This window comes from Plutella xylostella, chromosome 25, assembly GCF_932276165.1.
Source record: "Plutella xylostella chromosome 25, ilPluXylo3.1, whole genome shotgun sequence".
Lineage (NCBI taxonomy): Eukaryota > Metazoa > Arthropoda > Insecta > Lepidoptera > Plutellidae > Plutella > Plutella xylostella.
In genome coordinates this window covers 3,100,196-3,114,880 of record NC_064005.1, presented here as the reverse complement: position 1 = coordinate 3,114,880, position 14,685 = coordinate 3,100,196, and the positions used below count along the sequence as shown (strand labels likewise).

Genomic DNA, 14,685 nt, shown 5'->3' with positions numbered 1-14,685 from the left:
TGAACCGACGTTGCACATAAAAGGTTCCGCTTTTAATAGAGAAAATAAATATTTTCATAACATATTCCATGTATATTTTAATACTGAAACGTTTGCAGACAGATGGGGCCGGCGGCTGTTAGCTGTATCTGCCCTGCCGGCTTCGCTGGGGACCTCTGTGAGGCGCAGGTCCTACGGCCAGGTACGTCCTTTTATAGTAACGAAGTTTACATGAGTGGGATGTCCGTACATCTTGAGATTTACATGTTACATGTCCCTGGTGTGTTCGAGCTTTGAGCTGGAATTATTCGTTTTATTGGCTGATGTTTGGAGACTGGGATAAAAGCTAAACCTCTTGTAAAGTACTTTTACCTAGTATAAAACAGTAAATACAAAGGTATCTATTGAAAAGGTTGGTGTGTACACACGGCCACGTCAAATGGTTGGCAGGGCACACTAACGTAGTGTATGTGTGCACACTAACATTGTCTTTGTGTGCATAAACGCAGAAATCGGTTTACACACCAGTAACAAACCACACACACACACACACACAACAGCACAAACGAGTTTGCGCGTAGGCAAACGCCCGTATACCAGCTGTGACATAAACATATCAATCGGTAGTGTTAGTTAAATAGTTATATAATTGACGTGAAGCAAAATTTCACTGTTTGTGTCTATATACTTCGTAGCTCATTGGTAGAATGTTAGACTTATGTAACATAGGTCGTGAGTTCGAGTCCACTGATGGTTATTTTTATTTTACTTAATTCAAATTTTGCGTTAATTTAAACGCTGTTGAGTATAAAATCAATTTATTTGAAACTGAGAAATGACTACAAGCTGCATAGCTGTCGACTATTTCTCTTCGCCAAAAATATATGATTCGTTCTTCATTTGAGAATTAAAACCATTCTACCCTCATACAATATGAATAAACGAAATTTGTTTTTAGTTTTAGTGACAATTCACCTCTGCGTCTGCATAGTGATTCACTTTGTGATTTGTCAATTTAATTAATTACTCTTCGCAGTCACTATGAAAAGTCTTAACTTAAACTAAACCATGTTCAAAAAGGCGGAGATAATTGTATTTATATAAACAAAATATTACAATTAGTGAAATCGCAAGACGTTTAACGGTAAGTAACATAGAATTGCAAATATTTTATTTGACTGTTAGAATATTTGTATTTGTATGAGCTAAGTATTTGTTTTTTTTTTGTTTGCAGAGGAGAACTGTTCACTTATGGGTTCACCGATACGCAGATTCGGGACATGTAGACAGTGCATATGATACGGATGCATCACCACGCCATCGAGAAATCGTAGCTTCACATAGCGCTGATCCGTTCTGCAGCAGCAGCACCTGTTCTACGGCCACAACACATAATCTATCCTCTATCCCTACAAACCGTACGGGTTCACTTGCGTGCTGTTGGGTTGCGGTGTCGGAAGCCGGCGAAGAAAATTGCTCTAACCGATCAGCATCGTCGAAACAGAGTGCGTTGCGACTGACTATTTTAAACTTTGATTGGTGCAACAATGTTGTGATATTTAGTGATGAAAAGTCAGACAAGGATGGACGTAAGATATTATGGCGAAAAAGTGGTGAAAATTATAGTTATTGGGGTTAGCTCAGTAATTTTTATTTTTCCATTTGTATAAGATTTTAGTTATTTTGTTAAATACTTATCATTATTTACAATTATGGGTAAGCCAATGTGTTAATGATGTTATTGTTACTGAGGTGAGAATAAGTTATCTTATTTCTAGCTAATTAACATGTTGATTCATATAACTAATGACTTGCCTATTTACTTTAGTAAAACAGCCAGTCTATCCTTGTCTGATGTTTTTTTTTTATGATTTAAAACTGCAAATTTAAAATTTCCTTTATTAATATAAACTACAACTATGTTTTAAAACGAAAAACAACAAAAACGTAACATCCTTAATGTTTATGTTACGGCAAGAATAAATTTGGTAATTTTAACACTTAATAACTTGTTTCATTTACTTTCTGTGTTGGTTTTATTCGTATATACTACAATACTATTATTAACCATCTTAAAAAATAAACTAAAATTTTTAAAAAGGAATATTGTAAGTTCAGTGGGATTTGAACCACCATACCGTTTCATGTAAGTCTTGTATCATACCAACTGAGCCATTCAATCAATTACGATGCCTTGCAAAATTTTGCTTCATATCATAAAAACAAAGAATCATTGTTACTGGCACAACTACATGCTTACAATATCCGTGTGTGGGTTGCCCAGAACTAAATAATTACGTCGACGTCGCCGACACACACATATACTACCTGCGTTAGTGTGCCCTGCCAACCATTTAACGTTGCCGTGTGTACACTCACGACTCACGGGCAATGGAAAAGTTCCACTTACAAAGTGTGGAGACCAATAATGGCCCCAATTATCTTAAACATTTAATTTAGTATTTTTACATTTAAAAGTATTTTCGTTTTCAGATGGTAATATTCTGATGCGCTGTTAAATGACGTCAAAAATGCAGACGACACGGACGTCGTTTACCTAGTCTTTTCCGTTTAGGTGTAATTTGGTGATATTGTCACTGCAACTTTTTTATTGCTCGTGATATTCTTGTCCGAGTTTACCCGACTGTCTTATCTGTACAGTCATATCAATTCAGTCCCCATATTTTATCTTACAATTCAAAGCAAAACCCTTTATATCAATAGAGCATGTTTTATGCAGCTGTGTTAACAAATACGGGACGTTGCAAAAATTATACTGAACAAATCCCAATCCGGGAGACCGAGTCACACAATTTGTTATTCTGAGCTACTTTCGTCCGATTTGTTTTGTTTGCCGTTCCCCCTCTAGAATATGCGCAGTTCGTCTTAGAAATCAGTTTCAATAGACATTAAAATTTAAATAAGTAGGTAGGTACCTACTTACATTAAATACAATTGTTTTTTAATTATTTAGAATTTTATTAGTTTCATTTTTATTTTATTTCACAATCTTAATGTGTGTGGTTCATTATAGATGTACGTAGGTACCTACTTAAACTTGAAAGTCGTTAAAATGAGAAAATAATACTTTTGTATGCATTTCAGAGTGCGGAATAGAGGAATGCTCCGAAGGCTGCACTGGAGGCTCCAAGTGCGACTGCAGTCCGCGCGACAGTGACTCCAGTAAATATTGTTCCAGATCTTTCCACAGACCTCCCAATATAGGTGATAGATTGTAAATTAATATTCAAGTCCGATTACGTTGCAGCGTCAGCGCGGTACGAAACGAAACTGCTGGTTATGGATCGCCAGAACGCAAACCTCACTCAAGAAATCATTGAACAGGTACTTATTAGTTTTTCACAATCATGCAATGAGAAGAGATTCTTAGATATAGCTCTAACTATAATTAATTATGCCTTTTTTGCAGGTGACCTTATACCTGAAAGAATCCAACATCACATTAGACGACGATATCGAGATATTGGACATCAGGTAACCTACTTTTATCTTTTATCACGTAGAATATATTAAGTAGCTACTTAAATAAGTTAAGTTAATAAGTTCCGGCGATCTCGTTGCCTGGAGGGTTACTCTTACTGACGAAAAACGAACGAACGAGAGCTGTCGTGCAATCATCACGTTTAATATTACGAGATAGAGTCGTGGCTCGCGCAGCAGCGTTCAGAAACTTCGTTTTTCGTCATATAGTGTGACCCCCGGTCCTACAAAACTCTACCCTTATTTTCCAGTCCACCAGACGCTCAGGGCGCGCGCTCAGTAGCCGTGCGCGTGTGGGCCCCGCGCCGCGCGGCGGGTGCTATGCGCGTGGCCCTCTCGCGCCTGGTCGCCGTGCGCACGCGCGCATCTGAGCGCATGCGCCTGCTGCCCACTACGCTGCAGTTCACTATGCAGCCGGCGCTTAGCTTTCATGTGAGCTAGGATTTTTTAAATATGATTTTTTGACGGAGACTTATAGGTACAGTCAGCTGCATAAGTAGCTATACACTTTCGTACCTTGTCAAACTACCAACTAAACAAAATGTAATTGATTGAATGAATGAATTGGCAGTTTGTGAGTTTGACAAGGTTCAAAAGTGTATAGCTACTTATGCAGCTGACTGTACATAGGTATTTTCATTAAAAACTTCCATCGACTCTCCATTCCATACCTATGCCTAAGGGGAAATGGGAGAGGAATATTACGAATAAGTTAGTAACGAGTAGTAGCAAACGTTCAACGTGGTAACACTTAACAGCACCGCCATGCCAGTTTTATGATCCCGCAGAAATGTCTGAGTCGAAGATTTAACATCAAAGATATTCTACACGTCACAATTTTAATCAAAGACGCTTTTATTACTCGCAAACGTGCGAAATTTCCGCGACTGGCGCCGCGCCAGCGAGGCAGAGGCTCTTTTATCCCTCGTTAACCTGAGTTAGCACCTTCTTTTATTATACAAATAGTTGGAACAGAGCTAGATATGCATAATTCTGAGGCCGAATAACCCATTAACCTTTGAGACCGATGCTAGCCTTTCAGATGTCTACATCGAGGCGAGCTTTTACATTAATAATCGAGCAAGGCTAAAAGGTATCTTGAGTATAATAGCTTCTTTGATTACAGGCACTAACCCTGAACCAGCGGTCCGAGATATGGGAGGGCTCCGAATTTATACTAAGCTGTACCGCTTACGGATCCCCGGGCATTACATTCACCTGGTATAAGGATGGGAATAAGATAAACTTCAACGGGACTACTCGGTGAGCTTACGGGTTTCTCTAGTAACAATAATATTCGACCGAATAGACACATTGAATGACAAATTGTTAAATTTTGCAGAGACATTTGGACCCGGACGGTGGCCGAGGACGCTTTGGGTCGTCGTATATCGGTGCTTGGTATCTCGGAGGCGAAACAGATGGATAGCGGGCAGTGGTCGTGCGCGGCTGATGACGCCGGCAGACGGAGATGTGGGGCCCTCCGACTGAGAATCCTTAAACCACCAGAAATTAGACTGTTGCCGTCCACTTTGACAGTCAATAAGGTAACAATGTAATCTACTTATTCGTAGAAAGTTTAGTATTAATTGGAGCATGCAAAGCTTCAGAGAGCAGTATTAGATCTATATAAGTGTGGAAATTCATCAGTAACTTGGTTTCAGGGTGACAATGTAAGTGTAACTTGCCTGGCTGGTGCAAGTAGAGTCCACGGAGCTCTGGGCTTCAGCTGGACGGTCGAGCGGACTCTGCTGCCCTTCGTGCCAGGACGCGAGGTCTGGGAGGACCTGTACCCTGCTGGCAGCGTCCTCAAGTTGTACAACATACAAGTAAGATACATGTTGAAAATACTGGGCCTGAACATACCCATAGGTTGTGCCAAAAATGATATTTGAATCCAAAAAACAGCGCAAATTTTGTAACATTCCTGCATTTTTCTGAACGTGCACATTGTTACTTTGGCAACCTCTAACCTGAATACCTATCTACCATGACATAGGTATCTTATTTAATACCCCTATCTAAATGTCTTTCCAGAAATCAGGAGAATACCGTTGCCAAGTGTCTTCAATAGCTGGAACGAATGCCAAGGGTGTAACGTTGTGGGTTATCAAAGAGGATGATGGGGCCTGCAAGCCGGATGCTTCCCATGGTCTACACTGGCCACGAACAGCCCCCGGCGCTTACGCCTCGGCCCCCTGTCCCCCTGGTTACACAGGGGATACTATCAGGTATTCCTCATAATATTGCTGAAAATTTTGTCCTGAAAATGTATCATGATAGCCGATTGATAAAGTGACGTTTTTTTACAGATTCTGCGAATCAGACGGTGTAGTGAAATGGAAGCAACCAGATTTTTCTGGATGCATAGCCGAGTCTCTCAAAAATATTCACGATTTGGTAAGAACTCACATAAGCACCTACTAAATATGAATTGATTAATCCTAATTCCAATGAACCGGACTTTAAAAATGTACCTATACTGTTTACAGTTCACGCTGGTTTCTTATGGATATTCCCGGATGGAAGTATCAAACATTATTCATCAATATGGTAGCATCCTGCGCTCCCTCCCGATTCACCCTGGCGGTGGTGTCATACCCTTCGAGCATGCGAGGGAGATGCTCAACTACCTCCGCTCTCATGCCGTCAGCCCTAAAGACAGGGCACACAGTGTGGAATACCTCATGAAGATATTCAACACGCTCTTAAAACATCATGAAACCTTTTTGGAAGATGAGGTAAGGGACATAACTACGATTTTTACCACCACAAACCTGCGTATTTAATCTTTTAATTGTATTAATATTCCATCCAACGTTTCAGAAAATACCTGTGCTACAAACCGCCATTGCTGAGACAGCAAGCATGCAAGATTACGTGGACCTGTCATTTCGGGAGTTCACAGTTTTGACCAAACCAATCCACGAAAGTCATCCGACTCACTTCAAACTACAAGATAAAGTTTCTGATGGCGAAAAATGGACCCTTTTGACTGCTAGCGAAGAATTACTACAACACACTGGAAATGCAACTGCCATTGCTGTTATGTACACAAATTTAGAAGCCAGACTTCCTTATTTAGTTTCCGCTGTAGAGAACAAGTATGAAAATGTATTCACCTCAACTGATAAGTACTTATATGCGCAAGCGAATGTGTGAATAATAGGTTCGGCTACCTCTGTTGCAGAGACGGTAGAAAACTGGATTATCATCTGGTGTCCCCGCAATTACAAGTTCTTGCTTCCGGTACTGAAGTAGATACGACTGTAGAACCGGTTGTTACTTTGCTCTTCTCACATACGACAAATATTTCTGCTACAAGTAAGTGCTCTGCTTTAAAACGTTTGTGATGTTGCGGATTCGTTAAATGACCTAACAATATGTTTTCGTTTCCAGCATCTAGATTAGCGTGTGCTTACCGAGTTTCATCGGAACTAGGTTTGTGGAGCACATCTGAGTGCGACTTGAGCATTCCTGAGCCGAATTTCGTATCATGCTATTGCAAAGGTTTCGGCACCTATGCACTCTTTACTGTTGCAAGCTCAACATTTGTAAGTATTCAGACGTTATCCCGATAATTTTGCAATTATAATTAGACACTCTTGACGTTATATACTTTAATTTCAGACCGGATCAGAAGAAGACCTCCGAGGCATAGTAAAAATAGCAACTGCTATCGGAAGTGCCATATGCCTACTCGTAGGCGTCCTCCAATTCCTCGGTCTATTTACGACCCGGAAAGAGAGGCTAACCATGCTGCTCAAGGCAGTCACAGCAGGTACACATTCCGCTGCAATTCTGATGCTCTTAGAGTGTGACGCCCGACAGGTGAGAAGAGTTCAGGGGATATTGGTGTCTCGTTCTTTCCTTCGTGTTGCTAAGGTGGTGTGGTTTCAGGAGGCGTGTCCGGGCGTGTGGGGCTGGGTGTGCGCGGCGTGCTGGTGCGCGGGGTGCGCGGCGCTGTGCGCGCAGCCGCTGCTGCTGCAGGCCGAGCTGGCGGGCCGCCCGCAGAACGCACCCACTGTTGGGTTACTATCAGGTGATTTGACATTTGTCTCGAATTTTTTGCTGATGTGCAATATAGTATATTGGTTAAATAGGCCCTGGATCAGAAATAACCGTGGGTACCGTTCATTTTGCCAGACATCTTGAATATCCTACAAGAAATTTAGAGTTTTGTAGCGAAAACCTCAGGTCAAATGTGGGAATGATTGTATGGGTTTAATTACCTGGTTTTGCTTGTGAATAGCTGATACATTATCTTCTACGGTATCATAAAATGATGTATTTTCGTTTTAGGGGTGTGCATCATGATATGGCTGACCGCCCGGCTGTGCGGAGGGGCGCCCCTGCACATCGGGTCTTCTGCCCACATTGTGTGTGCGACAGGGTGCATACTACTGCTTATACTTGGATTCAGTTTATCTGTCTGCGCTCTTTTAAGAATACGGTCAATAACACATGAGATTCCGTTGCAAAAAAGGAATTACCTTAGAGACAGGTAAGAAACAATCATACTACATAATTCACCCATTCAAAGTGATTGCTAAGTAACAGTAATCACCCTCTATAACGCTCGCAAACAAATGAAAATGTCAAACATGTTATCTAACCCTGTTTATATCCCTGCCAATACTCTTTCCATTTGTTAGTCGTATACCTCGAAATCAAAAAATCCTTGTAGCTTTTCACCTATTCGCATTTCGCCGCGATATCAAAATTTCTGAATAGATTTTTATTCCTGTAGTATAATTCGAGTCGACCGAGTGGCGTAGTGGTTAGTGACCTGACTACTGAGCCGATGGTCCCGGGTTCGATTCCCGGCTGGGGCAGATATTTGTTTAAAGACAGATATTTGTACTCGGGTCTTGGGTGTTGATATTTATATTTAGTATCTATCTATCTATGTATTTGTGTAGATATATCAGCTGTCCGACACCCATAACACAGGTTCTGCCTAGCTTGGGGTCGGATGGCCGTGTGTGAGATGTCCCCACATATTATTATTATTATTATTATATTATTATTATATTATTATTATAATTTTTGATCGCTACTGACAATTGTCTGAAAAAATCATAATAGATTTACTTTCCTGCCTGCCTTCACTGTAGTCGCTTTTCACCTTGATGGATATTTGTTTGTAATGCATTATTAGGTACATATCGCGATATTTCTTTTACACGACAACAATATGCGACCCAAATAAGATGCGACATAAAATACTTACTTGCTATTCAAAATATATGCAACTTCATAAATAAGCTTTTGATAATACATGCTACATAAAAATTTGCTACTGTTGTAAAAATCTGTTAAAAATATATGCTAGTAACAAAATATACTACCGATATTATACGCTACAACAAACAACGCTATCACGGTGAAATGCGAATAGGTGAAAAGCTACAAGGATTTTTTGATTTCGAGGTATACGACTAACAAATGACTCTTTCCTAGTCCTACTTACTCAATACTTCACTTATAACATATTTTCATACTTAAATAGTAAAACAGTAATAAGTGCTCGTAATAACAGTATCGACGATGCCAGGACCTTAATAATACTACCTACCTAAATATTGGTATTTTTTTCAGGCGGAAAGAAATCAACCACACTTTGGTGTTACTCGTAACAACTACACTAGTAATGGTTGCAGGAGTATCTTACGTGCAACCAGGAGAAAGCAAAATTACACAGACCATCATTTTTGCACTAGCCGTTATAATAAACGTGAGACAATAATTCATTAATGAAACATGTTTACTAAGATTCCATGTGTACAGTATTTTAAATGTTACTTAAATTGGTTTCAGGCAATAGCCATGGTAGTTTGCTACGTGGCGTTCGATGATGAGTGTCTAAAAGCAGCCAAACGGATGCTGTTCATAATACCCAATCGGAAATGGGACGATTCTCGAGGGGGAAACACTTCGCTTGGATGTAATGTCATTGTATACGCTTTAAATTTATCATAAAGTTACGTTACAAGCAGATTTTAACTGCAGATTTTTGTTCCAGTGTATTCAAAGCAAAGCGCGGAAGACACGACAACGGGAAGTAGTAAGAAGTCGACGTCTAAAATATCTCCTGTGTCATCCTACTGGAGAGCAGGTGACCTGGAAAGTCCGCTGAGGATACAGAGGTGGGACGCGTAGCCTCACAACGTAGACGAAGTATTAAACATTTTAACCTTTATTACTACACAGTGTAAAGGCTATACTCCTCTCTTCAAAGGTTTTCAATTTACAGGCTTAAGAGTCCGGAAAAGCTAACAGAAGATTCTAGATGCGCCGGTTGCGTCTCTGAATGTGTGGCGAAGACTTGCGCTTTGTATGCGCAAGTGCCATGCACTTACAGGATGTTATCGCCATCGAAAAGTCTGGAAGATTGTGTGGAATGCACATGTTCTGATGATGTATTGGGAATCGACATACTGCCTACAAATGAGGTTGGTAACGGAATATGTCAGATCAAAGATGACCCTTGCGGTGGTTTTACACCGTCCGGAGAGAAAATTGATGATAATAGGAAGTTAGATTTAAGTAGAGTTAATAGGGAATGGAATGAAGCGTATAGCAGCTCCACTGCAAAGGATCAGGTGCTACAAAGGATCACAAATGACTTGGAATACTTATTGGATAAGTCTGATGTTTTTGCGCCTTTTTTTCACTCAATGATGGCAGTCCAACCAGAGTTAAGTTAGTTAATGGTAGACTCCAAGAGTCCTCGCCCGATATAACTTTTTCATCCACTGACATTACAGTAAACTTTATAAGATGGGCAGTAAGTAGGGAAAGCTTGGGGAGTGATCATCTGATAATTCAAATGAAATTCAGCTATTATGATTCTATAAAACTTTCAATAAAACGAAATTTCAAACTTGCAAATTGGAAATCATATAGAAGCGATCTAGATGACAAGTTTAGTAATCATAATTCCGATTTATTAGATAATGTTCAACTAAAATACAATTATTTCGTAGATAATATTAATGTATCGGCTGATAAAAATATTCCGTTATCTAAAATTTGCAATAATCCCGACTCTAAATTTAAACCAAAAAATTACTGGAACGCAGATCTATCTAAAATTGTTGCTGAGCGAAGGTTGGCGTTAAAAAATTTCCGAAAAAACCCCACTCCCTATAATTTAACATTACTAGAAGCCAAAATATCTGAAGCCCAACGGAATATAAGGAAAGCCAAGAGTCGCAGTTGGCACGAATTTTGCAATAAAGTCGATGAAACCACATCAGCTTCAGATATGTGGAGACAAATGCAGTGGATGAAGGGATTCCGACAGTCAAGAACGTATGTTTCAAATGAAAACAAAACTAAACTCTTGTGTGCTCTCACTCCAGATTCGGTTTCGGTACCTTTTCCTGCTTGTATATCTTCGAATGACAAATTAGAGGCAACCTTTTCATTACAGGAACTGAATCATGCGATTAATAAAAAGAAAAAGGATACATCTCCAGGTTCTGATAAAATTACGTACAGCATGATCAAACATCTTCCCTCCAACGGCAAGCAATACCTGCTAAACCTCTATAACCTAATATTTTCTTCCGGACTTATTCCTATTCAATGGAGATCTGTACTAATAGTTCCAATACCTAAACAAAACTTACAAAGATCCGAAATAAAACTGAGACCAATTGCTTTATTATCCTGCCTGTGTAAAATTTTGAATGATATGCTATGTAAACGCCTAGAATGGTTCGTGGAAAAACAAAATATTCTACCTCGAAGTTCTAGTGGTTTCAGGAGAGCTCAGTCGTCTTTGGACCCCTTAGTGCGATTGGTAACACATATTCAGATTGGTTTTTCCAAAAATGTACCGACGTTGGCATGTTTTCTGGATATAGAAAATGCCTACAACAATGTTTTAGTTGAAAAATTAGTCATAGTCCTTGACGACCTTAAGGTTGGCAAAGCTGTTTGTAGGTATTTATGGGAATTACTTTCTGAGAGACATCTGAACATGATGGTTACAAATGATGATCCGGATAGCGACACTGAGAAATCAATTTCTAGATGGACTAACAGAGGACTTGCACAAGGAGACCCGATTTCCCCACTCTTATTTAATATAGTAACAGCTAAAATAGGTAATGAAATCAACGATGTATTTATCTATCAATACGCTGACGATTTTGTCTTGTATCAAAATTGCTGTAGATTAGAAGATAGTGGCTTAAAACTACAAACTGCTTTAAACACAATTGTACTATTATTGGAGGATATCGGGTTACAACTATCTACCAATAAAACAAAGGCATGTACTTTTAGCAGAGGTCGAAGAAGAAAAGAAGTCGAATTAAAAATATATGGTTCACGGGTCAATTTTGTTAATTGTATTAAGTATTTGGGACTCTGGTTGGATAATACGTTACGTTGGGGCAAACATATAAATGAAATAGTTCAAAAAACTCAAAAACATATTAATATACTTAAAATACTGTCTGGTAGTGGGTGGGGAATTCATCCTAGACACTTACGCAGACTATATATCTCTTTAATTCGGAGTAGGATGGATTATGGATGTTTCCTATATGACACTAGCGCCAAGTCCAATGTTTACAAACTAGAGAAGATTCAAAACTCGGCACTAAGAATCATCGGTGGCTTTATTCGATCTACACCAATTCATGTAATGGAGTCTGAACTCTGTATCTATCCACTACACTTAAGAAGGCTGTATCTGGCATATAAATATGGTATTAAAGCTCAGTCTTGGTCTAATAATATCTCGATTAAACTGTTAACCGAACTGAACGATCTTTGCGACAACAGATACTGGCAATCAAAAAAGAAACCTCTGTTATCACTAGTATTTGATAGAATTAAGGAAGAATGTATCCATTCATGTTATCCATTACTTATGTTTAGTCTTGATACCTGGGTAACCAATATTAACGTCTCAAATATAATTTGTACAAAACTTGATAATTTAGATGGACCGAAATCATTGTATAATCATAATGTACTTAAAAATAATGTGTTGAACGAAATCGAAAATAAATATGGCAGAGAATGGCATAGAATATACACTGACGGGTCAAAAACTGCTAATGAAGGAGGGGCTGCTTTTTGCAATCTAAACGGAAATGTCCAGAGGTTATTTAAGATTAAACCTGACGAAATATGTATAATGACTGTAGAATTACTTGCGATCTCAGAGGCACTTTCTTATGCAGAGGAACTTGAGGGGAATACTATTATTCTAACCGACAGTAAGAGTGCGCTTCAACATCTTAATCGTTGTGCGACTGGCCAAAGGGGTTTCTCAATTAGTTACATCATTTTAGAAAAAATTCAAAAACTGCAAGCAAATAATAAGCAACTGAGATTGCAATGGATTCCTTCCCACGTCGGACTCAGGGGGAACGAGGAGGCGGACCGATTGGCTAAACTTGCAGCGTCAGACGGGACGGAAACATTCATAGAACCTGATTACTCTGAAAAATTTAATTTATTCAAGAAGGTGGTGTATATTGAGTGGAAGGAGTATTTCAATGAACGATCTAAAGAAAAGGGTATATGGTACAAAGCCATTCAGTCCGAACCTCCTCGCATCCCCTGGTTCGGTGATATTAAGATTAATAGATCTGAAGTTGTCCTAGCTCACAGACTTCGGTCGGGACACATTCCGCTAAATCGCTTCGCGTATCTCATGAAAAAAGTCGACTCACCTAACTGTGACGTATGTGGAGTTCTTGAAGATGTCCAACACCTTTTGGCGGAGTGTGTCCGAATTGAAGCTCATAGGGAGTCTTTTCTAAGATACATTGGTCATTCAAGTACTGATGTAGGTGTGTACAATAGCATCCTAGCGATGCCATGGTCGGAAACAGCTAGGAGACTTTATAAAATTGTTAATACATATCTAGACCTAAGAAATAATTTACCTAATACTATTGTTTAAAATATTATGTTTAATTAGTGTGTAAAATTTAAATTTAAGTTACGATGAGGCTGACATATTCTCATATGAGAATAAAGCCTCTATAAATAAACGAGATTAAAAAAAAAAAAAAAAAAATTATTTTTAATACACTTTAAATTCGTAGATTTATTATGTTAATTGGTAAGTGTTTCGAGAAAAACTCACCGTTTTTATCATGACTGAAATTCGATGTAAATTTTATAGAAAGGTACATAGTGTACATAAATAAGGATTTTTTTGTAAATAAAATATTTTCGACAGGTAAGTTATACTTGAGATAAAAAAAATGGATACGTAAAGATAAATATTTTACTAAATATGGTTTATTATAGTTTAATCCTCACAACCCTTGTTTTTGTCTATTTTACCAGATAGGTAAGAATCTAAGAATAAAAGTAGTAAGTAAGAATACCTAGAAGTATATTAGGTTACGATTAGGTTTTTTAACAAATGTTATAATTAATTTTTGTTAGATAGAAACAAAGTAAAGAGCTGATTGTACCGAAGAAGCGATAACTTTATTTTATTAGGTTTTTGATTTTATGATTAAAACTCTGTTGTGATTTAGTTTTAAGATATTTTGTTTTTTATGTAGATCCTTATTTATTGTTTTTGATACATACCTAGCTATTAAATATTAATATTTAACTTAATGATAAGTTAAGTACTTAATACAAACAGTATTTAGATAAGCAAAGTTTTATTTTTGTATTGAATCACATCAAATAAACTTTTTATAACAATGAACTTGAGTTTTGTATAATGATATTCTTTGTTTCTCAAGACTTACCTGAATTCTTAAAAGTAGTAATGCAGTTTTTTTTTGAAATGACGCCCTTAGTCACCCTATTTTGGCTTACTATAACAAAACAACAACAGCAACATCCTAACTAATATTATAAATGCGAAAGTAACTGTGTCTGTCTGTCTGTCTGTCTGTCTGTTACTCTTTCACGCCAAAACTACTACACGGATTTGAATGAAATTTGGTATATATACGGTCTAGACCCTGGGAAAGAACATAGGCTACTTTTTATCCCGGAATTCCCACGGGAAAACTTTTTAAGGCGAAGCGAAGCGCGCGGGAACAGCTAGTACTGTATATAGGACACTGCTGGTTAGCTAACTTCTCTGACAATTACTTCATTTGATAGCACCTTTTACTAAATTCCTATGCCATGGCCCACTTCACATAACAATGTTCTCTCCAATAGTACAAATAACCACCAACATCAATTAAACCATCCAAA

At 38.4% G+C, this 14,685-nt stretch overlaps 1 protein-coding gene across 3 annotated transcripts in view; it reads left to right on the top strand.

Annotated features, from left to right (window-relative positions):
* Positions 1-10,154, top strand: part of LOC105380803 — a 68,031-nt gene extending 57,877 nt beyond the window's left edge. Inside the window, exons 5-25 of one of the 3 annotated variants that reach the window (XM_048630063.1) lie at positions 99-181; positions 3,085-3,162; positions 3,248-3,324; positions 3,410-3,474; positions 3,732-3,912; positions 4,607-4,743; positions 4,823-5,027; positions 5,145-5,309; positions 5,518-5,711; positions 5,793-5,880; positions 5,973-6,221; positions 6,307-6,584; positions 6,671-6,804; positions 6,880-7,034; positions 7,111-7,311; positions 7,381-7,522; positions 7,783-7,984; positions 9,082-9,217; positions 9,301-9,427; positions 9,506-9,660; positions 9,737-10,154. In XM_048630063.1, the coding sequence (XP_048486020.1) occupies positions 99-181; positions 3,085-3,162; positions 3,248-3,324; positions 3,410-3,474; positions 3,732-3,912; positions 4,607-4,743; positions 4,823-5,027; positions 5,145-5,309; positions 5,518-5,711; positions 5,793-5,880; positions 5,973-6,221; positions 6,307-6,584; positions 6,671-6,804; positions 6,880-7,034; positions 7,111-7,311; positions 7,381-7,522; positions 7,783-7,984; positions 9,082-9,217; positions 9,301-9,427; positions 9,506-9,642 (3,034 nt within the window). In that variant the 3' untranslated portion in view covers positions 9,643-9,660; positions 9,737-10,154. Of the gene's footprint in view, positions 1-98; positions 182-3,084; positions 3,163-3,247; positions 3,325-3,409; positions 3,475-3,731; positions 3,913-4,606; positions 4,744-4,822; positions 5,028-5,144; positions 5,310-5,517; positions 5,712-5,792; positions 5,881-5,972; positions 6,222-6,306; positions 6,618-6,661; positions 6,805-6,879; positions 7,035-7,110; positions 7,312-7,380; positions 7,523-7,782; positions 7,985-9,081; positions 9,218-9,300; positions 9,428-9,505; positions 9,661-9,736 lie in introns of those variants that run through there. The other 2 variants (XM_048630062.1, XM_048630064.1) reach the window with 2 other exon arrangements.
* The last annotated feature ends 4,531 nt before the right edge of the window (positions 10,155-14,685 follow it).